This window comes from Pongo pygmaeus, chromosome 13, assembly GCF_028885625.2.
Source record: "Pongo pygmaeus isolate AG05252 chromosome 13, NHGRI_mPonPyg2-v2.0_pri, whole genome shotgun sequence".
Taxonomy (NCBI): Eukaryota; Metazoa; Chordata; class Mammalia; order Primates; family Hominidae; genus Pongo; species Pongo pygmaeus.
Genome location: NC_072386.2, coordinates 103901377 through 103926692, shown reverse-complemented (window position 1 = coordinate 103926692; position 25316 = coordinate 103901377). Strand labels below are relative to the sequence as shown.

Sequence of the window (25316 nt, the reverse complement as noted above, 5' to 3'; positions counted from 1 at the left end):
CAGGCTGGTCTCCAACTCCTGGGCTCAAGCAATCCTCCTGCCTTGGCCTCCCAAAATACTGGGATTACAGGCATAAGCCACCACACTCAGCCCTAAGTATTAACTCTTAAACCCTATGAAGCAGTACTGCTGTTACCTCTATTATCTCTTTACCACAGTGCTGTATCACCTATCTAATCTACGTAGCTTTTTCTTTTTTATTTTATTTTGAGACAGAGCCTTGCTCTGTCACCCAGGCTGGAGTGCAGTGGCACGATCTTGTCTCACTGCAGCCTCTGCCTCCCAGGTTCAAGCAATTCTCCTGCCTCAGCCTCCCTAGTAGCTGGGATTACAGGTACCGGCCACCACGTCCAGCTAATTTTTTGTATTTTTAGTAGAGATGGGGTTTCACCACATTGGCCAGGCTGGTCTTGGTCTCAAACTCCTGACCTCAGGTGATCCGCCTGCCTCAGCCTCCCAGAGTGCTGGGATTACAGGCGTTCCTTTTTTTTTTTTTTGAGAAGGACTTTTGCTCTGTCGCCCAGGCTAGAGGGCAGTGGTGCCATCTCTGCTCACTACAACCTCCGCCTCCTGGGGTTCAAGAAATTCTACTGCCTCAGCCTCCCAAATAGCTGCGATTACAGGCCTGCACCACCACACCTGGCTGATTTTTGTATTTTTAGTAGAGACAGGATTTCACCATGTTGGCCAGGCTGGTCGTGAACTCCTGACCTCAAGTGATCTGCCCGACTCCAACTCCCAAAGTGCTGGGATTATAGGTGTGAGCCACCGTGCCTGGCCAAATCTACATAATCTACATAGCTTTTTCAAATCATAAATTTATAAATAACATTTCATAAAGATACAACCCCCCAGTACTCATTAGATCTAATAGCTTTTTCCTTCACAGTAGAAACATCCTTTCTTAATTCCCATGAGCACTACTCAACTCCTGTGGCTTCCTTTAAGCTCAGTCCCCTGCCTCATCTCCACTTCCCCTAGCCTCCTCTGTGGATTACTTGGCACGTGGATCTTCCTGGAGCATTGCTGGGTTACAGACCCTCCTTGTTTCCTATTAAATCAAATCTATACTTAAACCTATTATTCAAAGCCTGCATGAGAAGGGCTCGCCCTGCTACCTATTTTAACCTGCCACTCTGTAACAAGGCTGTGTGCTCTAGTCAACGATGAATCCCCAAAAGAATTCTCCCATATGGCTTTAGTTAATTCTGCCCCATTCATCACCAAACTTGGACTACCTAAGAAAAACATGTTTCCTGAAAATAGGGACTATTACTTTAAAACTACAGAATTTGGCCGGGCACAGTGGCTCACACCTGTAATCCCAGCACTTTGGGAGGCCGAGGCAGGTTCATCATGAGGTCAGGAATTCGAGACCAGCCTGGCCGATATGGGGAACCCCTTCTGTACTAAAAATATAAAAATTAGCCGGGCATGGTAGCCTGTAGTCCCAGCTACTTGGGAGGCTGAGGCAGGAGAATCGCTTGAACCCGGGAGGCAGAGGTTGCAGTGAGCTGAGACTGCGCCACTGTACTCCAGCCTGTGTGACAGAGCAAGACTCTGCCTCAAAAAAAAAAAAAAAAAAAAACTACAGAATTTAACAACTGGGAAAAATTTTTGACATCATCCACCAGTTTTCCCCCCACCACACTTCTATCATTACTGTAGTGGTATCTGGACTTTTCAAGTTCCTTACTAGGCTAAGGTAATGTTTCACTTTTTTACCATGCCCCTTCATGCCCAGAGATTCTGATTTGGATTCGGGAGGTGGGAGAGTTCTCGCCCCAATCCATTCAAAGCTACTTTTGCAGCCTAACCTCCTATTTTTACTGATAGGAAATTGAGGTTCTTCAGAGAGAAGTGACTTGCTCAAGATCTTACCATGAATTTATGAAAACTGCGATTCTGTTCCAATGACCTTTGGCCTTGCTCCGTTTTTTTTTTTTAATAAGCTTTTTATATTTCAACAGTTTCTCTACTTATGTCCTTTTTCGATTACAGAGGCCAACCCAGAATACCACATTGCATCTAGTGAACTCACTTTTTAAGACTGACATGAAATTCAAAGAACATAGAATTAACCATTTTTAAATGAGCAATTCGGTGGCATTTAGAACATTCACAATGTTGTGCAACCACTACCTCTATCTAGTTTCAAAACATTTTCCTCAGACCCTGGCAATCAGCAGTCTGCTTTCTTTCTTGTTCCTTTTTTATGCTTTTCACAGCATTTAGCACAATGCCATACACCTACCTAGGAGATACTCAGAATAGTTTAGTTTTAATTTTTTACTGAAACATAATATACATACTAAAAGACACAAATAAATGTGGAGCTTAATGAATTTTCACAAATTAAACACAGCCATGTAACTCACTCCCAGACCAATAAACATTAACTGCATTCAAAGTAACCTCTTTAGTCTCCCCTTGCCGCGTTTTTTTTTTTTTTTTTTTTTTTTTTTTGGAGACAGGGTCTTGCTCTGTCACCCAGGCTGGAGTGCCGTGGTACAATCACAGCTTATTGCAGCCTTGACCTCCCAGGCTCAAGCAATCCTCCCATCTCAGTCTCCCAAGTAGCTGGGACTACAGGTGTCCACCACCATGCCCAGCTACTTTTTGTAATTTTTGTAGAGACTGTTTCATCATGTTGCCAAGGTTGGTCTTGAACTCCTGGCAAGCGATCCACCAGCCTTGGCCTCCCAAAGTGCTAGGATTACAGGTGTGAGCCACCACACCCAGCCTAATCTCCCTTTCAATCCTCCCCATCTCCCCAGTGGAAATCACTATTCTGAGTCCTAACAGCACAGCTTAATTTTGCTTGACTGTGTAGTTAATATAAATGAAATCACATTATATACTCTTTCGTGTCTCACTTCTTTTACTCAACAATATGTTTAAGATTTGTTCATATTATTGCATTCACAATACTGAAAGATTAAGGTAAAATGTTTCAAAAGGTGGAGGCTGGGGGGAGAGTGGGAACAGGTCTTTCAGTCAAGAACAAGAAAAGACATGGGGGAAATAGGCTACACCAAACAGCAACATTTTAAAATTTCCCATTCTATTTGGGTTCTTAGATGGTTCTAATTTTTTTAGTTATCAATAACCTCAGGGAGGGAACGGGTGTCAGGAAAGAAATGTTGGGCAGGGAATCTAAGAAAAAACAAACAATAATTGCCCCTATGGAGCATGGTTATTAGCAGGCATTGCAGAGAGCCCAATGTAACATGGGGCAAATTATTTAATCTAGCTGGCAATTGTTTTTCCAATCCGTAAAGTGAGAATAGTAACATTGTTGCTGTCGAGATTAGATAAATGAATGTAAAATGCGTGATACTGTCCCTGACTCTTTAATGCACAGCAAACATTATTTGCTTTCTACCCCCTTCCTTGTTGAATACAGATCAGAACTCTAGCAGCTGGAAACTAAGCAGTGTCATATTTCCCTAGCCTTATGCTATGCCCCTTAAATTTAAAATATAAAGTATACAACAGGTTTGGGGTACAGATTTTGAGAAATAAAAAAAAATTTTTTTTTTTTGAGACAGAGACTCCCTCTGTTACCCAGGCTGGAATGCAGTGGCATAATCTCAGCCCATTACAACCTCCGCCTCCCGGGTTCAAGCGATTCTCCTGCCTCAGCCTCCCGAGTAGCTGGAATTACAGGAGCCCGCCACCACACCCGGCTAATTTTTTGTACTTTTAGTAGAGACAGGGTTTCACCATGTTGGTCAGGCTGGTCTTGAACTCCTGACCTCAAGAGATCCGCCCGCCTTGGCCTCCCAAAGTGCTGGGATTACAGGCGTGAGCCACCGAACAGGGCTGAGAAATAAAATCTGAGAAAAAGTGTAATGTAACCCACTAGTGTCCTCTATATTTCAAAGTCAACTTTTCAATAATCCCTGAAGAACCACTTGAAAGGCATTCCTTCGCTAGGACGATGATCCCCGATCGCTATTTTACCCATCCAATCCTACTAGTTTACCCAGGCCCCATAAGCCTCACCAGATCCCTCTTGCCTCTGCACATCTCCAATCTCCATACAGACCTTTGATCGGATCTATCATTGTACCTATCATAGGTCTGATGCCCCTATCAAGACTTGGAGTTTTCCTAAACGCCCATGTCTTTCACATCACATCTCTCAACTCATAGCATTGCCGTACCCTGAGAAATAAATGACGCTGGTACAAATTTTCTCTGAAAACGTGAAAGCCTGGCGCTGAACTCAACAACTTTAGCTTAGTCCGCAAAAATGGACTTAGCTAATACTGCGTTAGGCATAATGGTGCTGTTTTAACGGCTTTGACATCCAATTATTCTTTCACCAAGCCATTAACCAGAGCCAAGTTTGCCCTAGGCTGGGAAAAGGAATGCTGTGAAGTGAACCCTGGGCTGTAACCGCCTCCGAGGCGGGCTCATACCCAGGGACCCCCCCCCACGCGGTTCCTGCGCCCCCTCGTGGCCTCCCTCCTGCGGTTCGCTACACAAGCGCAGAGCCCGCAGCGGGGATGGGCGGGCCCTCCAGGCCCTCGACACACCCAATTGGCCAGGCCTCGTTGCATGTGGGCGGGGCCGCGGCTGGAGCGGAGGAGTCCCCCTGAAGAGCGCCTTCGGGGGGCGTGGCCTGGGCTGTGGAGGGGAGGGCCGTGGGGAAGCTGCTTCCGGGTGAGCACCCCCGCTCTTACGCGGTCTCTGGGAGACCGGAGCGGGAGACAGCGGTGACAGGAGCAGCGGCCGGGAGCCCTTAGGGAGGCAGGTGAGGGGGGCTGGATGCGGGGAGATGGCGGGCTTGGAGGGCGGCTCCAGGGCGAGGCGGGGACTGTGGCACCACGAGTCCGGCGTCCCCAGATTGTGCTGTGCGCCTGAAGCCCTGGCGGTGCAGCCGTGCACGGAGTCCCGTGGAGCGTTTATTTGGGCTGGATTGTCCCGCTCCAGCCGGGGTTGGGGGCCCGGGTTCGGGGCCCCGCACCTCTTCTCTGGGGTTCACCCTCTCGGATACCGCCTGGGCAGACTCCATCGATGCAGAGCCCGAGGTGCGGGTGGTGGTTGGTGGAGGGGTAGGGAGGTGAAAACAATAACAGCCGTTTTGTACTAAGGGTTACGTGCATTGACCATTCATTTATTTTATTTATTTATTTATTTTTGAGACGGAGTTTCGCTCTTGTTGCCCAGGCTGGAGTGCAATGGCGCGATATCGGCTCACTGCAACCTCCGCCTCCCGGGTTCAAGCGATTCTCCTGCCTCAGCCTGCCAAGTAGCTGGGATTACAGGCGTGTGCCACCATGCCAGCTAATTTTTGTATTTTTAGCAGAGATGGGGTTTCTCCCTGTTGGTCAGGCTAGTCTCGAACTCCCGACCTCAGGTGATTCGCCCACCTCGGCCTCCCAAAGTGCTGGGATTACAGGCGTGAGCCACCACGCCCGGCCTGACCCATTCATTTCTTACAACAACCCACTGAGGTCGGTTCTAGTCCCCATTTACTAGACGAAGAAACTGAGGTCACACAACTAGAAAGCTACAGAACTAGGATTTGTACCCACATCTATCAGACTCCAGAGCCCACACACTTAACCATCCTGCTACCAACAGCAGCCAGGCCCAGAGTCTGGCTCACCCAAAGCTCTCCACAAGCCCAACCTGCTGGGAAACAGATTTGATATCTATCCTTAAAGTATGGAGGTGTCATGGTGGGCACTGAGGACTGGGCTGCTGGAGGCCTTCCCCCAGATCTGCCGCTGACCCACTGCGTGATCCTGGGCCTGTGTCTACCCCTCTCTGAGCCCAGTTTCACCCTTGTTTCAGTGATACAATCAGCAAACTTTAAGAAGCCTCTTAGCCAAGATATTCTAGGATTCTGGGAATGGCAGCTTCTCCTACATCTAAATGGCTAACCTCAGAGGCGATCAGGCTCTTCAAAGCCCCAGGGCAAGGCTGAGGTCTCATTCTTCTCTTTAATCCCTGTGTCTAGCACTTCAGCAGGCCCATAGTAGATATTCAAGAAATGTGGGTTGGCTGAATAAACACTTCATGTCTTTTCAGAACTGCATGACAGCTGCTCTCCTGGGCCTTTGTGGGGCTTTGGATTTCTCAGTTCTGGCCACCTTCTACCTAGCTGGCTCTCCTGACTGCCTCCTCCCTGGCCAGTGGCAGAGCCTGCCAGGGCTGGCAGCAGGTCCTAACCCTCTGTGCCAAGACCCACAGCCTCTGGAATCCTCAGCATTGTACAACTTGCGGGGGTGGGGGGTGGCACATGAAGCTCTTAGCCCCTCCTGGTGGCAGCGCTCAGGGCCCAACTTCAGTTACTCCCAGTTTGGGGATGTTGCCTTCCATGGGAGGAGATACTTTCATATTAAATCTGAAACACTTCTTATCCTTCACTGTCCCCTCTTCCATGAAACCACCCTTGACTCAGAGACACAGTCCCTCTCACAGCACCTGGTCCACCCCTCTACTCTGGCAGCCCGGTGGTGATTATTTTGTTTTTCCTCCACCACATAACCTGCTGGAAGGCAGGGACTCCACTTCAGAAATCTTGGAAAACCCTGTGGCCCACAAGGGTTTGAGCACACATTCCCATCTGGTGAGGTGCAGAAGGCACAGAGCTGTGCCAGGACATCTCATTCCAACCCAGCCCCACTCCTAATAGTAATAAAATTAGCTACATGTTTACTGCGCAGCTACTTGGTGCCAGACACCTACCTCATCCCTATCAATAATCTCCACAGCCTTGCAAGTTAGAGCTATCATGCCTATTTTGTAGATTATGAAATGAACACTGAAAGGTCAATGACTTTGCCCAAAATTACACAGCAGAGCATAGACCAAACCTGGGACTGTCTGATCCTGAAACATGGATCTTTCTGCACCACCCTATACTCTGCGTCCCAGCAAAGCTAACCTGTCTGATGTGGGTGGGCAGAGGTGCTGGACTTCCTGGCGGCTCGCTCCTGTCTTCAGTGTGGTGATGTCACAGGGATTTAAATTGTGGTTTGCAAGCTAACTTGATTTGGGAGAAGTGCCCTCCCAGTCTGTGAAATCCTCCCAAACTCTAAGGGCCTTTTTGCAAAGCAAAACCCATCCTGCATTTGGCTCTGCCAATATGTGATTCAGGGGATGTTTTCCCACTCACAGAGTGGAGTGGGAAACTCCACTTATTAAGCACCTCTTACAATGGAATGACTCTATGGTGTAGATATCAGGGCACTGAAATAGAAACCAGGAGCTGCAGGGTCAGTTTATAGCTCTGTATGTCACTCACTGTGATCTCCAAAAGTCCCGTTGCCTCTCTATACCCCATTTTCCACATAAAAGTGTAAGGGATTAAACAGGATTGGCAATTTTCAAGCTTTTAATATTTTCAGCACTGACACCCGTTTCTTTTTTTTTTTTTTTTTTTTGTTTTTTTTTTTGTTTTTTTTTCCTTAAATAATAGACTTTATTATTTAGAGCAGTTTTAGGTTCATAGCAAAATTTAGTAGAAAGTACAAAGATTTTCCACTATCCCCACACATGCCTACCCCCTTCCCACCACTATCAAGATCCCTACTACAGTGGTATATTTATTACAATCGATAAGCCTACATCGACACATCATTATCACCCAGAGTCCATAGTTTACATGAGGGTTCACTCTTTGTGTATATTCTGTGGTTTTGGACAAATGTATAATGACATGGAGTCACTATTACAGTGTCATATAGAAATAGTTTCACTGCCCTTAACATCCTCTGTGCTCTGCTTATTCATCCCTCCCCACCCCCACTCCTGGCAACCACTGATTTTTTTACTATCTCCATAGTTTTGCCTTTTCAAGAATGTCATATAGTTGGAATCATATAGTATGTAGGCTTTTCAGACTGGCTCCTTTCACTTAGTAATATGCATTTAAGTTTCTTTTGTGTCTTTTCACGGCTTGACAACTCAGTTCCCTTTATCACTGAATAATACTTCATTGACTGGATGTACCACAGTTTATTTTCTTTTTTTTTTTTTTTTTTTTTTTTTTTTAAATTTCTGAAGTATTTATTGATCATTCTTGGGTGTTTCTCGGAGAGGGGGATATGGCAGGGTCATAGGATAATAGTGGAGAGAAGGTCAGGAGATAAACACATGAACAAAGGTCTCTGGTTTTCCTAGGCAGAGGACCCTGCGGCCTTCTGCAGTGTTTGTGCCCCTGAGTACTTGAGATTAGGGAGTGGTGATGACTCTTAAAGAGCATGCTGCCTTCAAGCATCTGTTTAACAAAGCACATCTTGCACCACCCTTAATCCATTTAACCCTGAGTTGACACAGCACATGTTTCAGAGAGCAGGGGGCTGGGGGAAAGGCCATACATAGATCAACAGCATCCCAAGGCAGAAGAATTTCTCCTAGTCAGAACAAAATGGAGTCTCCTATGCCCACCCCTTTCTACACAGACACAGCAACAATCTGATCTCTCCTTCCTTTCCCCACACTTCCTCCCCTTCTCTTCAACAAAACCGCCATCGTCCTCATGGCCGGCTCCCGATGGTCGCTGTCTCTTCGGAGCTGTTGGGTACACCTCCCAGACAGGGCAGCCGGGCAGAGGCGCTCCTCACCTCCCAGACAGGGCGGCTGGGCAGAGGCGCCCCTCGCTTCCCAGACGGGGCCGCCCGGGCAGAGGCGCTCCTCTCCTCCCAGACGGGGCGGCCGGGCAGAGGCGCTCCTCACTTCCCCGACGGGGCCGCCCGGGCAGAGGCGCTCCTCGCTTCCCAGACGGGGCCGCCCGGGCAGAGGCGCTCCTCAGTTCCTCCCAGGCTGGGTGGCAGCCGGGCAGAGGCGCTCCTCACCTCCCAGACGGGGCGGCCGGGCAGAGGCGCTCCTCCCTTCCCCGACGGGGCGGCCGAGCAGAGGCGCTCCTCACTTCCCAGAGGGGGCGGCCGAGCAGAGGCGCTCCTCACTTCCCAGAGGGGGCGGCCGGGCAGAGGCGCTCCTCACTTCCCAGACGGGGCGGCCGGGCAGAGACGCTCCTCACTTCCTCCCAGATGGGGTGGCGGCCAGGCAGAGGCGCTCCTCACCTCCCAGACAGGGCGGCCGGGCAGAGGCGCTCCTCACCTCCTAGCCGGGGCGACCAGGCAGAGGCGCTCCTCACTTCCCAGACGGTGTGGCGGCTGGGCAGAGGTGCTCCTCCCTTCCCAGATGGGGCAGCCAGGCAGAGGCGCTCCTCACTTCCCAGACGGTGTGGCGGCCGGGCAGAGGTGCTCCTCCCTTCCCAGATGGGGCAGCCAGGCAGAGGCGCTCCTCACTTCCCAGACGGTGTGGCGGCCGGGCAGAGGTGCTCCTCCCTTCCCAGATGGGGCAGCCAGGCAGAGGCGCTCCTCACTTCCTCCCAGACGGGGTGGCGGCCAGGCAGAGGCGCTCCTCACTTCCCAGAGGGGGCGGCCGGGCAGAGGTGCTCCTCACTTCCTCCCAGACGGGGTGGCAGCCGGGCAGAGGCACTCCTCACCTCCCAGACGGGGCGGCCGGGCAGAGGTGCTCCTCATCTCCCAGATGGGGCGGCCGGGCAGAGGTGCTCCTCATCTCCCAGACGGGGCAGCCGGGCAGAGGTGCTCCTCACTTCCTCCCAGACGGGGTGACGGCCGGGCAGAGGCACTCCTCACCTCCCAGACGGGGCGGCTGGGCAGAGGCGCTCCTCACCTCCCAGACGGAGTGGTCAGGCAGAGGCGCTCCTCACTTCCCATATGGGGTGGCGGCCGGGCAGAGGCGCTCCTCACTTCCCAGATGGGGCAGCCGGGCAGAGGTGCTCCTCACTTCCTCCCAGACGGGGTGGCAGCCGGGCAGAGGCGCTCCTCACCTCCCAGACGGGGTGGCCGGGCAGAGGTGCTCCTCCCTTCCCAGACGGAGTGGCCAGGCAGAGGCGCTCCTCACCTCCCAGACGGGGCGGCCGGGCAGAGGCACTCCTCACCTCCCAGAGTGGGCGGCTGGGCAGAGGCGCTCCTCACTTCCCAGAGTGGGCGGCCGGGCAGAGGCGCTCCTCACTTCCCAGAGTGGGCGGCCGGGCAGAGGCGCTCCTCACTTCCCATAGGGGGTGGCAGCCGGGCAGAGGCGCTCCTCACTTCCCAGATGGGGCAGCTGGGCAGAGGTGCTCCTCACTTCCTCCCAGACGGGGTGGCGGCCAGGCAGAGGCGCTCCTCACTTCCTCCCAGACGGGGTGGCGGCCAGGCAGAGGCGCTCCTCACCTCCCAGACGGGGCGGCCGGGCAGAGGCACTCCTCACCTCCCAGAGTGGGCGGCCGGGCAGAGGCGCTCCTCACTTCCCAGAGTGGGCGGCCGGGCAGAGGCGCTCCTCACTTCCCAGAGTGGGCGGCCGGGCAGAGGCGCTCCTCACTTCCCATAGGGGGTGGCAGCCGGGCAGAGGCGCTCCTCACTTCCCAGATGGGGCAGCTGGGCAGAGGTGCTCCTCACTTCCTCCCAGACGGGGTGGCGGCCAGGCAGAGGCGCTCCTCACCTCCCAGACGGGGCGGCCGGGCAGAGGCACTCCTCACCTCCCAGACGGGGCGGCTGGGCAGAGGCGCTCCTCACCTCCCAGAAGGGGCGGCTGGGCAGAGGCGCTCCTCACTTCCCATATGGGGTGGCAGCCGGGCAGAGGCGCTCCTCACTTCCCAGACGGGGTGGCGGCCAGGCAGAGGCGCTCCTCACTTCCCAGATAGGGCAACAGGGCAGAGGCGCTCCTCACTTCCTCCCAGACGGGGCGGCCGGGCAGAGGTGCTCCTCATCTCCCAGACGGGGCAGCCGGGCAGAGGCGCTCCTCACTTCCTCCCAGACGGGGTGGCAGCCAGGCAGAGGCGCTCCTCACCTCCCAGATAGGGCGGCCGGGCAGAGGGGCTCCTCACATCCCAGACGATGGGCGGCCAGGCAGAGACGCTCCTCACTTCCTAGACGGGGTGGCGGTGGGGCAGAGGCTGTAATCTTAGCACTTTAAGAGGCCAAGGCAGGAGGCTGGTAGGTGGAGGTTGCAGAGAGTCGAGATCACACCACTGCACTCCAGCCTGAGCACCATTGAGCATTGAGTTAGCGAGACTCCGTCTGCAATCCCAGCACCTCGGGAGGCCGCGGCAGGCAGATCACTCGAGGCCAGGAGCTGGAGACCAGCCCGGTCAACACGGCGAAACCCCGTCTCCACCAAAAATACAAAAACCATTCAGGCGTGGCGGCGCGCGCCTGCAATCCCAGGCACTCGGCAGGCCAAGGCAGGAGAGTCACAGGAGCCCGAGGCAGGGAGGTTGCAGCAAGCCGAGATCCCGGCAGTACAGTCCAGCTTCGGCAACAGAGGGAGACCGAAAAAAGAAGGAGAGGGAGACCGAAAAAAGAGGGGAGAGGGAGAGGGAGAGGGAGAGGGAGAGGGAGAGGGAGAGGGAGAGGGAGAGGGAGAGGGAGAGGGAGAGGGAGAGGGAGAGGGAGAGGGAGAGGGAGAGGGAGAGGGAGAGGGAGAGGGAGAGGGAGAGGGAGAGGGAGAGGGAGAGGGAGAGGGAGAGGGAGAGGGAGAGGGAGAGGGAGAGGGAGAGGGAGAGGGAGGAGAGGGAGAGGGAGAGGGAGAGGCCGTTTCTTAAATCTGTCTCTGAATCTTAAAATTCAAAAACAGATCAAAGTGGACTGCTGTTCCCTTTACTCTAACCCTGCCCCAGTCTCAGGCTCCTAGGCAGCCCTGCCCCAGGGTTTCTGCTAAGCAGGAGCCAGTTGTTCCCTCAGCCTCCTAAAGGCGATGGGGAGTTGAGGCCAGTGGAATGCAGCTTTGGATTCAGAAGCCAGAACACAACAGAGATTGTTTGTGGGAAGTGAGTCAGAGAGATTAGACCTCTCTTCAGCATCTGACTAGACTCTAGAATGGCATTAAGCAAGTCAGTGAACCGCTCAGAGCCTCCGTTTCCTTATCACTAAAAGGACAATTCTTGCAATGAAATGAGATACTACTACCAAGTACTTTAGTGCTGTGCCCAGCACAGAACGAATACACTCAGTATGTTTTTCTTTTGTTTCTTCTGTCTCTCCAGCACCCAAAGCAGAAACAGTATGGGCAGAGAGACGCCTACTGAATCAGGTGTTTATCAGTATTATGGAGTACAGTATATAAAACCCAGCATTTGGAGTCCAGAACAAATTCAAATTCTGGTTCAGTCACTAAGTAGCTATGTGGTCTTGGGCAACTGGCTTACATTTTGGTAATTCTCTCAATATTCAAAAAGATTCTCTCAGCCAGGCACGGTGGCTCACACCTGTAATCCCAGCACTTTGGGAGGCAGAGGCGGGCAGGTCACTTGAAGTCAGGAGTTTGAGACCAGCCTGGCCAACGTGGTGAAACCCTGTCTCTACTAAAAATACAAAAATTAGCCAAGCATGGTCACGCGTGCCTGTAGTCCCATCTACTTGGGAGGCTGAGGCAGGAGAATCGCTTGAACCCGGGAGGTGGAGGTTGCAGTGAGCCGAGATCGAACCACTGCACTCCAGCCTGGGTGACAGAGCCAGACTCTGTCTCAAAAAAAAGAAAAAAAAATAAGGAAAAAAAACTCCTGGCAGACATAAGAGCAAAATCAAGTATGAAATGGGCAGCTGGGACCTCATATCTACTGAATAATTGTCTGTTTGGAGGTTGAGACATGACTGGGGAGGCCTGGCCTGCCCCTGTGTTAGGTGATGGGGCTGGCCCACCCAGGGGTGTGGCAGCAGGGCTGGCCCCTGTGTGACTTGTGATAACCCCACCCTACCAAGGAGGAAGACTGGATAAAATGGGCCCCTGAGATGGCTGGGGCCAGCTAAAGGGGCCTAAGAGACTATGGGGAGAAGGGTAGCCAGTTCCTAGGCAGTCCTGCCCCACTGTTTCTGATAAGCAGGAGGCAGTTGTTCCCTCAGCCTCTTGAAAGCAATGAGGAGCTGAGGCCATGGGAATGCAGCTTTGGATTCCAGAAGCCAAGGACCTGTTACAAAGGTGGTTTTCTGGGAAGCAAATCAGAGGGATTAGACCTGGCTTCAACATCTGACTTGACTCCAACCTACCAAAGGATCTCCCAGTTCACCTGGGAGTTAACACACCAGGGTTCTAGTCCTTTTACTCACTGTGTGGCTTTGGGTAAGTCCTTGCCCCTCTCTGGACCTGAGGTCCCATTCATACAAAAAGCAGTTGGACTCAGGCCTGCCAGCCCCCATTTTTGTGGCTCTTCCCCACCCCTCCCTATCCTTTGGCTATGGGATAGTCTCCCAGGCACCTCCAAAAGGAAGTGTCTAAAACAGAGCTCTCTACCTCCTCTCCAAGCCCAGCTCCTCACTGCCCTCTTCCTGCCCTGTCCCTGTCTCCGCTGCCCTTCAGGTCAGGCAGGCAGGCCTAGAGCATCTGCCCTAAGACACTGCCTGTTGGCTGCCTTAAGACGCCTCTTCCTTCTCTGCCCGCAGCCTCCCCAGCCTCTGTATTCCTCTGCTTCCCGTCTGCTCTGCTCAGCCTGCAGGATTGATCTTCCTAAAGCCAGGTGTCAACCAGGCCACTAACCCTAACCACTGCTCAGAAATCTTCCCACAGCCTCAGCCTGACCCCCTCTCATCCACCCACTCCATACACACTTGCCTTGATTGCCTCCTCAGCTCCTCAGAATAGTCCACAGCCATCCTCCTTCCCCACCTTTGCCCCTTTCTTCCCTTCCTAAGGAAATATTGGCCCCCTTCTCCCCACCAGGCTGAACCCACTCATCCTGCAAAACCAAGTTCAACCCCCTGTCTTTTTTTTTTTTTTTTTGAGATGGAGTGTCACACTGTCGCCCAGGCTGGAGTGCAGTGGTACACTCTCGGCTCACTGCAACCTCTGCCTCCTAGGTTCAATTGATTCTCCTGCCTCAGCCTCCAGAGGAACTCTGACTACAGTTGCACACCACCACACCCAGCTAATTTTTGTATTTTTATTTTTATTTCTATTTATTTATTTATTGTGAAATGGAGTTTCTCTCTTGTTGCCCATGCTGGAGTGCAATGGCACGATCTCGGCTCACTGCAACCTCCGCCTCCAAAGTTCAAAGGATTCTCCTGTCTCAGCTTCTGAAGTAGCTGGGATTACAGGCATGTGCCACCACACCCGGCTAATTTTTTTTTTATTTTTAGTAGAGATGGGGTTTCACCATGTTGGTCAGGCTGGTCTCAAACTCCTGACCTCAAGTGATCCACCCGCCTCGGCCTCCCAAAGTGCTGGGATTACAGGCGTGAGCCACCGTGCCTGGCCTAATTTTTGTATTTTTAGTAGAGATGGAGTTTCACCAGATTGGCCAGTTTCACCACGCCTGGCCCCTGTCTTCTTCTAATATGCCTCTTCTGACCTCCTCATTCCCATTGGAGCCATGGCTCACTTCTGGTCAGGCTCCATGCACTCAATCAGCCCTGCCTCCCAGGACTGTAGTGCCCACCCGATGAGAAATCACCTGTGAAAATGCCAGGCATGGTCTGGCACACAGTAGGTGCTCAAGAAACAAATGTTAATGCCCCAGCTTCCTTCTGTCTTGTGTCCACTAATTTGGCATTTGGGGCATATTTTTGTACTTCACTTAATTAAATATTTACTGTGTGCCAAGGTCAGTGTGTGACAGAGCACTGTGGGGGAGGCAAAAATGAACCAACTCTGGACCTTGCCCTGCAGAAGCTCTGTCTACTGGCATGAGATAAGACAGATCCACAAATAACGTACATAAGAGAGACTGCAATCTGGATAAGAAAGCCTCAGTGGGAGAGGGAAGGAGAACCCTGTAGATTTGGGTGTGGGGAGGCTGTGGGGAGAGTACAGCCTTTCAGGTAAAGGGACAAGGTGAGGAAAGCAAGAAGGTGTAGCTTGTGCTCATGGAGCCCAGGAAACTCCTTGGGCTAGAAAAGATTTGATGGCACTCTATACAGTGTATGTGTCTGTCTATCTGACATGAATGGTACTATTTTCTTCTATTGGTGTGCATTGTACCTAACAAGAGGTCGATGTCCCAAGGTGTTAGCAGTACTTTTCTCTTTTTTTTTCTTTCTTTCTTTCTTTTTTTTTTTTTGAATGAAGTCTTACTCTGTCGCCCAGGCTGGAGTGCAGTGGCGCGATCTCGGCTTACTGGAACCTCCTCCTCCTGGGTTCAAGCGGTTCTCCTACCTCAGCCTCCCCAGTAGCTGGGATTAGAGGCACGCGCCACCACCCCCAGCTAATTTTTTTTGTATTTTTAGTAGAGGTGGGGTTTCACCATGTTGGCCAGGCTGGTCTTGAACTCCTGACCTCAAGTGATCTGCTCACCTCAGCCTCCCAAAGTGCTGAGATTATAGGTGTGAGCCGCCATGCCCGGCCAACAGTACTTTTCTCTAGAGGTAGAACTGCAGGGGATTTTTCTCTTTTTGCTTATCTGCACTTTTCTAAAAGTTCTGCCATGAACACGGGCATTTTTTGTGGAATAAACAAAGTTTAAATGTTGACTAGATCAGTGCTTCTCAAACTTTGCATAAGGAAGGATTAGTTCTTTTTTTCTATTTCCAGTTTATTGATTCTTTGATAAAATGCAATAAAATAAAATTATTATTATTTTTTAGAGACAGGTCTCCCTCTCTTGCCCAGGCTGGAGTGCAGTGGTGCAATCATAGCTTACTGCAACCTTGAACTCCTGGGCTCAAGCGATCCTCTTGCTTTAGTCTCCTGAGTAGCTGAGACTACAGGTGTGGACCACCACACCTGGCTGATTTTTAAACTTTTTGTAGATACAGGGTCTCGCCATGTTGCCCAGGCTGGTCTCGAACTCCTGGACTCAAGCAATCCTGCCACCTCAGCCTCCTAAAGTGCTGGGATTACAGGCATGAGCCACCATGCCTAGCTAGAAAATAATTTTTTTGGCCAAGCACCATGGCTCACGCCTGTAATCCCAGCACTTTGGGAGGCCAAGGCAGGCAGATTGCTTGAGCCCAGGAGTTCGAGACCAGCCTGGGCAGCATGGCAAGACCTCCGTCTCTACAAAAAACACAAAAATTAGCTGGGTGTTATGGTGCACACCTGCAGTCCCAGCTACTTGGGAGGCTGAGTTGGGAGAAACAGTTGAGCCCGGGAGGTCAAGGCTGCAGTGAGTCGAGATTGCACCACTGCACTCCAGCCTAGGCAACAGAGACCTTGTCTGAAAAAAAAAAAAAAGAAAATAATTTTTTTTAAACAGTCATTGCTTGCTCAGATGTTTACTTTAAAAGATAATAATGAACAAAAAGCAGTCACATAAAATACAAGCCCAAATTTTATATCATTAGATTCTGATTGTCATGAAAGTTTCTAAAGACTTACTTTCATTTCTCAACTTACCTTGTTGACTAGCAGGGATTGGTATACCATGCTGTGAGTAGAATTGGGCTAGAGAGAGGGGAGGCAGGAATCTGGAAGAGCTGTCTTCCAGATGGGACCATCTCCTGAGGACAGGAACCATGTCTCATGTGCCACCCATCACCCCCCACAGACAGAGCCTGCAGCCAACGCCCCAGGAGCCCTCGGTTCCAACCAACTGATGCCCCTGTGCCCACTGGCCCACACCATGCAGCCCCAGTCCGTTCTGCACAGCGGCTACTTCCACCCACTGCTTCGGGCCTGGCAGACAGCCACCACCACCCTCAATGCCTCCAACCTCATCTACCCCATCTTTGTCACGTGAGTCTCCAAGAATGGGCCAGGCCTCTGCTCTGCTGGTTGGGGTTGGGAAGGGAGTGTTGACTGGAGCGGGCATCAGTATTGCTGGGGGTGGCAAAGTGAGCTGTCAGCTTGAAATTCAAGGCACTGGAAGCAGCCTACTTGGATTAAGGACAGGAATCTTAGGAACAAAACAAACTTTGAAAGAACTCATTCGTCCCATTTGGAAAATTAGAAGAATAACCTTTGCCTGCCATCCTGAGCTCTTGCAGTAAGACAGAAGCTGAGAAGGTGCTCTGTAGGTTGTAAAGTGCTATGTACCTGTAAAAAATGGCAGTCACTGAGGCTGGGCGCAGTGGCTCACGCCTGTAATGCCAGCACTTTGGGAGGCTGAGGCGGGCAGATCACAAGGTCAGGAGATCGAGACCATCCTGGCTAACATGGTGAAACACTGTCTCTACTAAAAACACAAAAAAATTAGCCGGGCGTGGTGGCGGGCGCCTGTAGTCCCAGCTACTTGGGAGGCTGAGGCAGGAGAATGGCGTGAACCCGGGAGGCGGAGCTTGCAGTGAGCCGAGATTGCGCCACTTCACTCCAGCCTGGGCGACAGAGTCAGACTCCATCTTAAAAAAAAAAAAAAAAAAAAAAAAAGCAATGGCGGTCGCGATTGTTAATAATAATGCAGACATTTACTGAGTACTTACTATCTACCAGGTACTATGCTAAGCACCTACACACATTTTCTCATTCAATTCTGAGAGCATTTGTATGAAGAAGGAGTAGCTATCCTCTAGAACATCAGCTCCATGAGGGCAGGGATGTTTGTCTGTTTTGTTCACTGTTGTATCATCAGGGCCTAGAACAGTACTTGGCACATAATAAGTACTCAATAAATATTTGTTGAATGAATGAATTAACCACGCATGATACAGATGAAGGCCTAAGGCTCAAAGAGATGATAGAACTTGGCCACGGTCACCCAGGCAGTAAGTGGCTGGGATAGGAAGCAAGGACCTGCCAAATTCAGAGTCCAAGTTCTTAACCACTTAATTCCTTCCTGTAATTACCATTCTTTTAGTACAGTTGCTACTGTTGTCACTGTTATTCTTGTTGTTCCTATTATTATTTCAGGCCCTGGGCTTGGCCAGGCAGGGAAGCCAGACACTGGATCCCATCCTCCTCCCACCATCTCCACTTCCATATTTCTTCCCTGCTTCCCAACCATCCCTCTCAGTCGCCCCCTCACCACCGGCCCTTCCCACAGCCACCAATCCATATCCCACCCCCGCTCTTGCAGGGATGTTCCTGATGACATACAGCCTATCGCCAGCCTCCCAGGAGTGGCCAGGTAGGAGACGTGGAGTTGGGGGGCCAAGGGGTGGTGGAGGGAGAGATTCCACAGGTAGAAGTGCTGGGAGGCAGAAGCAGACCTAGGAAGTAGAAGATGCGGACAGGCAGACGTCAGCTCAGTAGAGGAAAGGGTTTCCCCGGGGCCAGAGCTGTTCCACAGTGGAAGGGGCAGCCCCATAAAGTAAAGAGCTACCCATCACCTGAGGCGTCGTGGCAGAGGCTGTTGCAGAAGGGAGCTGAACTGCAGATGGGAGTTCAAAAAGAGGGCCTTGAAGGAGCCTTCCACAGCCAAATTCCAGAGTTCTGCTACTCAAGGCCTCGGTCTTCCCTCCTATTTAGCGGATGCATCCCTGCCCCTTCCTGTCCTGGGGGCTTGAGCCCTCCTGGTGCCATATGCAGCTTGGTTTCTAACAGAGGCACAGTGTGGTGGAGTCTGGAGGACCTTTGCCTGGGACCTGCCTTCCTTCAACCCCTCTACCCACACCCACACAGGTATGGTGTGAACCGGCTGGAAGAGATGCTGAGGCCGTTGGTGGAAGAGGGCCTACGCTGTGTCTTGATCTTTGGCGTCCCCAGCAGAGTTCCCAAGGTGAAGAATCAAAGGAAGGGCTAAGAAGGGAGGTTGCGCTCACGCCCGTAATCCCAGCACTTTGGGAAGCCAAAGTGGGTGGATCACTTGAGCCCAGGATTTTGAGACCAGCCTGGACAACATGGCAAAACCCATCTCTACAAAAAATACAAAAGTTAGCTGGGTGTGGTGGTACGTGCCTGTAGTCCCAGCTACTCGGGAGGTGGAGAGGTGGGAGGATCGCTTGAGCCCAGAAAGTTGAGGCTGCAGTGAGCCAAAATCACGCCAGTGCACTCTAGCCTGGGTGACAGAGCAAGACCCTGTCTCCGATAAAAACAGAAAAAGGAAGGGAGGTTGGGCGAGGGTGGACTGAGGATCCACACTGACTGCATCCTCACTCCCCCATTGTGCTGGCCCTGGGGCCACAGGTGAATGGACATGGTCCTTGCCCTTAAGTCAGCACCCATGTAGGGTCAGTCCTCTGTGCTTCCTTATCCAGGGGCTGTGATGATGAAGGAAGGAGAATATGCTCTGTGATGGCTGCCATCCTGCCTTCCAAAGCTACGTGTAATAGACACACTGTTTTGTCCCTCCCCTGCCCCTAGGATGAGCGGGGTTCCGCAGCTGACTCCGAGGAGTCCCCAGCTATTGAGGCAATCCATCTGTTGAGGAAGACCTTCCCCAACCTCCTGGTGGCCTGTGACGTCTGCCTGTGTCCCTACACCTCCCATGGTCACTGCGGTGAGTTCCCTTCCTCCCACCAGCCCTGCTGCCACCCACACTCCTACTGCCCACTTCTCACCAGGGTGGGAACAGGCCAGGGCCCAAGGTGCTCCCCAAAACCCCAGTCATCTGTCCTGCAGGGCTCCTGAGTGAAAATGGAGCGTTCCAGGCTGAGGAGAGCCGCCAGCGGCTGGCTGAGGTGGCACTGGCGTATGCCAAGGCAGGTGAGTGAACCACCAGCAGGGATGGGCACCTCTGGGTCAGGGAGGTGGCAGAGTGGCTAGGAGGGTCCCAGAGTTCTGAAGGCCACCCTCTGCCCCCCAGGATGTCAGGTGGTAGCCCCGTCGGACATGATGGATGGACGCGTGGAAGCCATCAAAGAGACCCTGATGGCACATGGACTTGGCAACAGGGTAAGGGCAGGGAATACAGCACGGGGCCAGCAGGAGATAGTCTGCACCAGCCCTGCCCCCACATCTGCTAAGAATCACAGAACTGCCGGGCGCGGTGGCTCACACCTGTAATCCCAGCACTTTGGGAGGCTGAAGCGGGTGGATCACTTGAGGTCGGGGTTCAAGACCAGCCTGGCCAACATGGTAAAACCCCATCTCTACTAAAAACACAAAAATTAGCTGGGCGTGGTGGCAGGTGCCTGTAATCCCAGCTGTTGGGGAGGCTGAGGCAGGAGAATCACTTGAACCCAGGAGGCAGTGAGCTGAGATCATGCCACTGCACTCCAGCCTGGGTGACAGAGCTAGACTCCATCTAAAAAAACAAAAGAATCACAGAACTGAAGACAGTGCTGGATGAGGCTTTGGGGAACCATGTCAACCTCTGGGCCTCTGACGGGGAAATCAAGCCCAGCACTCCAACAGGACCAGAACACAGGCAGTCTCCTTCCCAGCCTAGGTTCTTTCTCTCCCTGCCACATCACCCTGGGATACCTGGCAAGGGCCGAATAAGCCAAGACCCCTCTTGTCTCCCCATAGGTATCAGTGATGAGCTACAGTGCCAAGTTTGCTTCCTGTTTCTATGGCCCTTTCCGGTGAGCAGGGGTGGGCAGGGGTCTGCTGTTAAATCCCTGGCCCTTTGGCCCAAAGCTGGAGCCCACCCTGATGACTCTGCTTTGCAGGGATGCGGCTAAGTCAAGCCCAGCTTTTGGGGACCGCCGCTGCTACCAGCTGCCCCCTGGAGCACGAGGCCTGGCTCTCCGAGCTGTGGTGAGTGACTAGAACTTGAGCCCCACCCTCAGCCCCCTCCCAGGCACCGCCCACTCTCTACCCTCATCCCTTAGGACCGGGATGTACGGGAAGGAGCTGACATGCTCATGGTGAAGCCGGGAATGCCCTACCTGGACATCGTGCGGGAGGTAAAGGACAAGGTGAGCACAGGTACGAGGCAAAGGGGGCTCGGGGCTGGGACAGTTTTCCACAGACTCTGGAATCTCAGAGTTGGAAGCAGTTTGCCCTTGAGCACGCATCCTCTCCTCCCGCTCCCTGCCCAGGAACCATCATGGCCGTCTATGTCAGGGCTTGCAGGAGCCTCAAACAGCTCTGCTCTAACAGTTCAAGAGTGGGCCAGGCTGCCAGCCGCAGTAACCCAGGACACGGGGCTCAAGATGGTCACAGATTGAGCAGGGGGGAAGGGACGCTCCCAGAGCCACATCCACCCTCCATTTCAGCCTGTATCCCTGTCTGCTTCCCTGCAGCACCCCGACCTCCCTCTCGCCGTGTACCACGTCTCTGGAGAGTTTGCCATGCTGTGGCACGGAGCCCAGGCCGGGGCATTTGATCTCAAGGCTGCCGTACTGGAGGCCATGACTGCCTTCCGCAGAGCAGGTAGGCAGGCAGGGGTGGGGTGTTTTGACCTGCGCCACAGGGACTGATAAGCACTCTGCCTAGATCAGGGAATGAAGTCCTGAGAGCTTGGAGTCTTATTCCAGGAATTACTAGTGATCTAAACAGACACACATTGAGGAAGAGATATGGAACTGCAGCACAGAACATGGCCCGGTGAAGCATGCAGAGCCCTTCATTCATTTTTGGTTGTGAGAACGTGGGCAAGCCACTTCTCTGAACCTCAGTGTCCTCACCCATAACTGGATAACTGGGGATAAGATACCTGGTGCATGGTTGTCCTGAGGATTAAATGAGGTAATATCACTCCATAAAGGGGGCTCATTTTGTTAGAATTGCACACCAGCACAGGAAGGGAACTTGCCTCTTACCTATTTCCTTCACTGTGCATTTTATTCTTTGGTAAACTGAGGCTCCAAAAGAGAAAATGACTTGCCTAAGAAATAGAGTTGCCCAAAGCCGGGCTCCATCTCATGTGGTGTGCCCACAGGCTGTGCCTCTTCATGGTAGCCTTCTTCCCCGCCTGGCCTTCCCATCCCAGAAAGTGTGCTCAGAGCTGATCACCATCCCCCGCAACTTTCTGCATCTCTCCCAACACAGGTGCTGACATCATCATCACCTACTACACACCGCAGCTGCTGCAGTGGCTGAAGGAGGAATGATGGAGACAGTGCCAGGCCCGAGAACTAGAACTTTAAAATGTTCCTGGGGCCTCAGAGAAGTGAAAACCAAAGTAAATGCTGCTTTTAGAACTGTGCCCTCATGCCCTCTTCCTGCTCACATGCTAGCAGGGCCCAGCAGCCCTGGGTGGTTTTGCCAGCATGCTAACTCTTGTAACTCGCAGCTGCATCCTATGAGCTCTCCCAAGCTTCCCTGCCCCTCCCCTGGGTCAACCGTGAGGCTCACCTTTGCCACCCTCAGCTCTTTCCTCTGGTGTGGCTTCAGCTTGAAAGCAACGTGGAGTTGGGGGCACAGCCTTTGGGGCCTGGCTGGGAGAGGGTCTTGGAGCATTAGGGGAAGAAGAGAGCAGTGGGATCTTGGGGCCTGAGAAGCCTTGGAACTCTTCTGGCAGCAGAGCTGGGTGTGGGAATGAGGCCTAGATCGATATCCCTGGGTTAGAGTTGAAATTTGCTGCAATTCCACTGGAAGGCATTTCCCACGAGGCCAGAGGTTGCCAGGCTGCCTGAGGTCTCCTGTTCTACTCTGAACCGTAAACCCGGAGAAGAATTACTCATCAACCAGCAGAAATACTGCCTGAGGATCAAAACTCAGAGGCAAAGAGGGAGTTCCTGACTGCTGGAGATGCCACCACCAGAAACACTTTTTTTTTTTTTTTTAATTATACTTTAAGTTTTAGGGTACATATGCACAATGTGCAGGTTAGTTACATACGTATACATGTGCCATGCTGGTGTGCTGCACCCATCAACTCAGAAATAACGCCACATATCTACAACTATCTGATCTTTGACAAACCTGAGAAAAACAAGCAATGGGGAAAGGATTCCCTATTTAATAAATGGTGCTGGGAAAACTGGCTAGCCATATGTAGAAAGTTGAAACTGGATCCCTTCCTTACACCTTATACAAAAATTAATTCAAGATGGATTAAAGACTTAAACGTTAGACCTAAAACCATAAAAACCCTAGAAGAAAATCTAGGCATTACCATTCAGGACATAGGCATGGGCAAGGACTTCATGTCTAAAACACCAAAAGCAATGGCAACAAAAGCCAGAATTGACAAATGGGATCTAATTAAACTAAAGAGCTTCTGCACAGCAAAAGAAACACTTTTTATTCAAGGATACTTTTAGAGAATCTCTGCTCTGTTCCTAGGTTCAATGCTGGGTCCTGGGAATACAGCAGGACAGACCTCAGCTTGTCTCTTCGTAGAAATTATACAAAGAGAATAGGGGAGACAGCTAAGAAGAAAACAAAGAAATAAAGCAGTTACAAATTGTGATAAGTGCTTTGAAGGAAAGAAGGGGTCTGAGACAAAGAACAACAGGGAAGGGGCCTCTCTTGAAACGGTAGTTGGGAAGGAGGCAGACACACCAGTGATGTGGTGACAGGTGCTGTGAAGGAGGTCACCAGGACCTGACCTGCTTTGAAGGAGGTCACCAGGACCTGACCTGCTTTGAAGGATCAGAAAATACTTCCCTGAAGGACTGACATTTGAGCCTAGACCTGAAGGGTGAGCCATGAAGCTAAGACAATTGGGGAAGAGCATTCCAGGGAGAGGGAGGAGTTGTGCAAAGGCCCTGGGGCTCCTTCTAGCTGGAGGAATGCAAGGCTAGCTTGTCTGGAGCATTGAGAGGATGGCCTGAACTGAGTGGAGAGAGACAGACCAGGACCAAACTATGCAGAGGTCAAGGGCCACATTTACCTTTTCAGAATGACTCAATCAAATTTGCAGTTTGTAAAAGTATTTTAACAGCTCTGTGGCAAAGTGCAAATGAAAAGTCTTGATGGCATGGACTGGAGTGGGGACAGTGGGGATGGAGAAAGGGGAATGGATTGTGGATGTGTTTAGAAGGTAGATTAGATGTGAAGGATGAATCTGGCTTGAACTTCTGGGTGGCTGATGGGCCATTTACTGAGATGGGACAGCCTGGAAGAGGAACACAAGCAGGGTCAGGGTGGAGGGGGAATACTAAACTTAGCTTGAGACATTTTGCAATGAGGAAGCTATATCTAGAGAGTTTATGTGACTCACCTAAGGCCACTCAACAAGTTTTGGCAGAACTGGGTTAGAACCACACAGAAAACAGCCAAGCTGGGATTTGAACCCATGTAGTCCAGCTCTAAGGCCTCTGCCCCAACCACTGTGCCATACCACCTCCCAATAATCAGCAGCAAAATTATAGGTCTAACAATGTTTTACAGATACCCCTCCATTTATGTGATGGGTTTGCATCCTGATAAACCCATCATAAGTTGAAAATATGATCATAAGTCAAAAATGTATTTAATATACCTAACCTACCAAACATCATAGCTTAGCCTAGCCTGCCTTAAACATGCTCGGAACACTTACATTAGCCTACAGTGGGCAAAACTATCCAACACAAAATCTATATTGTAATAAAGTTTTAAAGAATTTTGAATCAAAATTCAATATTTGAAGTACAGTTTCTACTGAATGTCTTGTTTCATACTCTTGTAAAGTCAAAAATTGTGAGTTGAATGATCATAGTTCGGGGACCATCTGCAATTAGCCCCAGTTATAGGGGGAGACCAAGGAGACCAGAGCACCTACTTGGTTGCAAGTGATGGAAATCCAGTTCAATAGCGAAGAAGGACATGATTGGTTTTCATAACTGGAATGAGATAAGGACAGGTGTGGTTGGGCCCAGAGTCGAACCCCATGGAGGACTCTGTCCCTTTCTAACTGTAGTCTGTGTTTGCCCCAGCTTTATACTCAGGTGGGTTTTTGCCACTTGCCAGCAACATGATCCTCAATAATTCTAGGCTTAAATAGTCGTTAAGATTTGTAATCCCAGAGAAAGAGCCTTTCTGTCCCATCACTCACATAGCAAATCCCTGGAGGTCTCTGATTGGGCCTGTTCAAGCCACATGGTCCACTCTTGGCTCAGTCACTGTAAACAATGGGATGGGAGATGGGGACGCCACGATTGACCAGGTAGGCCTCATTACACAGAACGCTGTCTTGGACTGAGCTTTTGCACCAGTGGCCTCCTTGGCTTGGAATGCTTTTCCCCTAAATCTATATGGCTGTCTCTCTTGTTAAGATCTCAGCTCAAAGCGTCCCTTCCTCCGAGATACCTGACCCAACACCCAGTCTAAAGTCATTCTTGGAGCTGGGCGTGGTGGCTCACACCTGTAATCTCAGCACTTTGGGAGGCCAAGGCAGGCGGATCACTTGAGGTCAGGAGTTCAAGACCAGCCTGGCCAACATGGCAAAACCCCATCTCTACTAAAACTACAAAAAATTAGCTGGGCGTGGTGGCAGGCGCCTGTAGTCCCACCTACTTGGGAGGCTGAGGTAGAGGAATCACTAGAACCCGGGACGCAGAGGTTGCAGTGAGCCGAGATCGTGCCACTGCACCCCATCCTGGGCAACAGAGAGTCAGACTCTGTCTCAAAAAAAAAAAAAAAAAAGTCATTCTCCAGTCACTCTGTATTAATCAGGATTCAGGTTCAGTGGATATAACAAAAGCCAAAATGATAGCTTGAGA

At 51.5% G+C, this 25316-nt stretch overlaps 1 protein-coding gene across 4 annotated transcripts; it reads left to right on the top strand.

Annotated features, from left to right (window-relative positions):
- The first annotated feature begins 4587 nt into the window (after nucleotides 1-4587).
- Nucleotides 4588-24230, top strand: ALAD (aminolevulinate dehydratase). 4 transcript variants are annotated; one of them, XM_054500920.2, is made up of 12 exons: nucleotides 4588-4762; nucleotides 16451-16638; nucleotides 17915-17965; nucleotides 18460-18556; nucleotides 19141-19276; nucleotides 19399-19482; nucleotides 19583-19671; nucleotides 20248-20303; nucleotides 20391-20478; nucleotides 20553-20639; nucleotides 20967-21096; nucleotides 21715-24230. In XM_054500920.2, exons 2-12 carry the CDS (start codon nucleotides 16499-16501, stop codon nucleotides 21774-21776), a joined length of 1020 nt encoding a protein of 339 aa, XP_054356895.1. In that variant the 5' UTR covers nucleotides 4588-4762; nucleotides 16451-16498; the 3' UTR covers nucleotides 21777-24230. The 4 variants fall into 4 exon arrangements, with proteins under 4 accessions (XP_054356895.1, XP_054356894.1, XP_063505884.1 ...); XM_054500919.2 differs by having other exon boundaries at nucleotides 4624-4762; nucleotides 17749-17965; XM_063649814.1 differs by having other exon boundaries at nucleotides 4629-4762; nucleotides 16455-16638.
- The last annotated feature ends 1086 nt before the right edge of the window (nucleotides 24231-25316 follow it).

Bases quoted from the DNA above. Each gene is read 5' to 3' on its own strand.
- ALAD (XM_054500919.2), top strand. From the start codon at position 16,605: ATGCCTCCAACCTCATCTACCCCATCTTTGTCAC. The intron at 19,277-19,398 runs GTGAGTTCCCTT...TCTGTCCTGCAG, and splicing joins CACCTCCCATGGTCACTGCG to GGCTCCTGAGTGAAAATGGA. The intron at 20,304-20,390 runs GTGAGCAGGGGT...TCTGCTTTGCAG, and splicing joins TGTTTCTATGGCCCTTTCCG to GGATGCGGCTAAGTCAAGCC.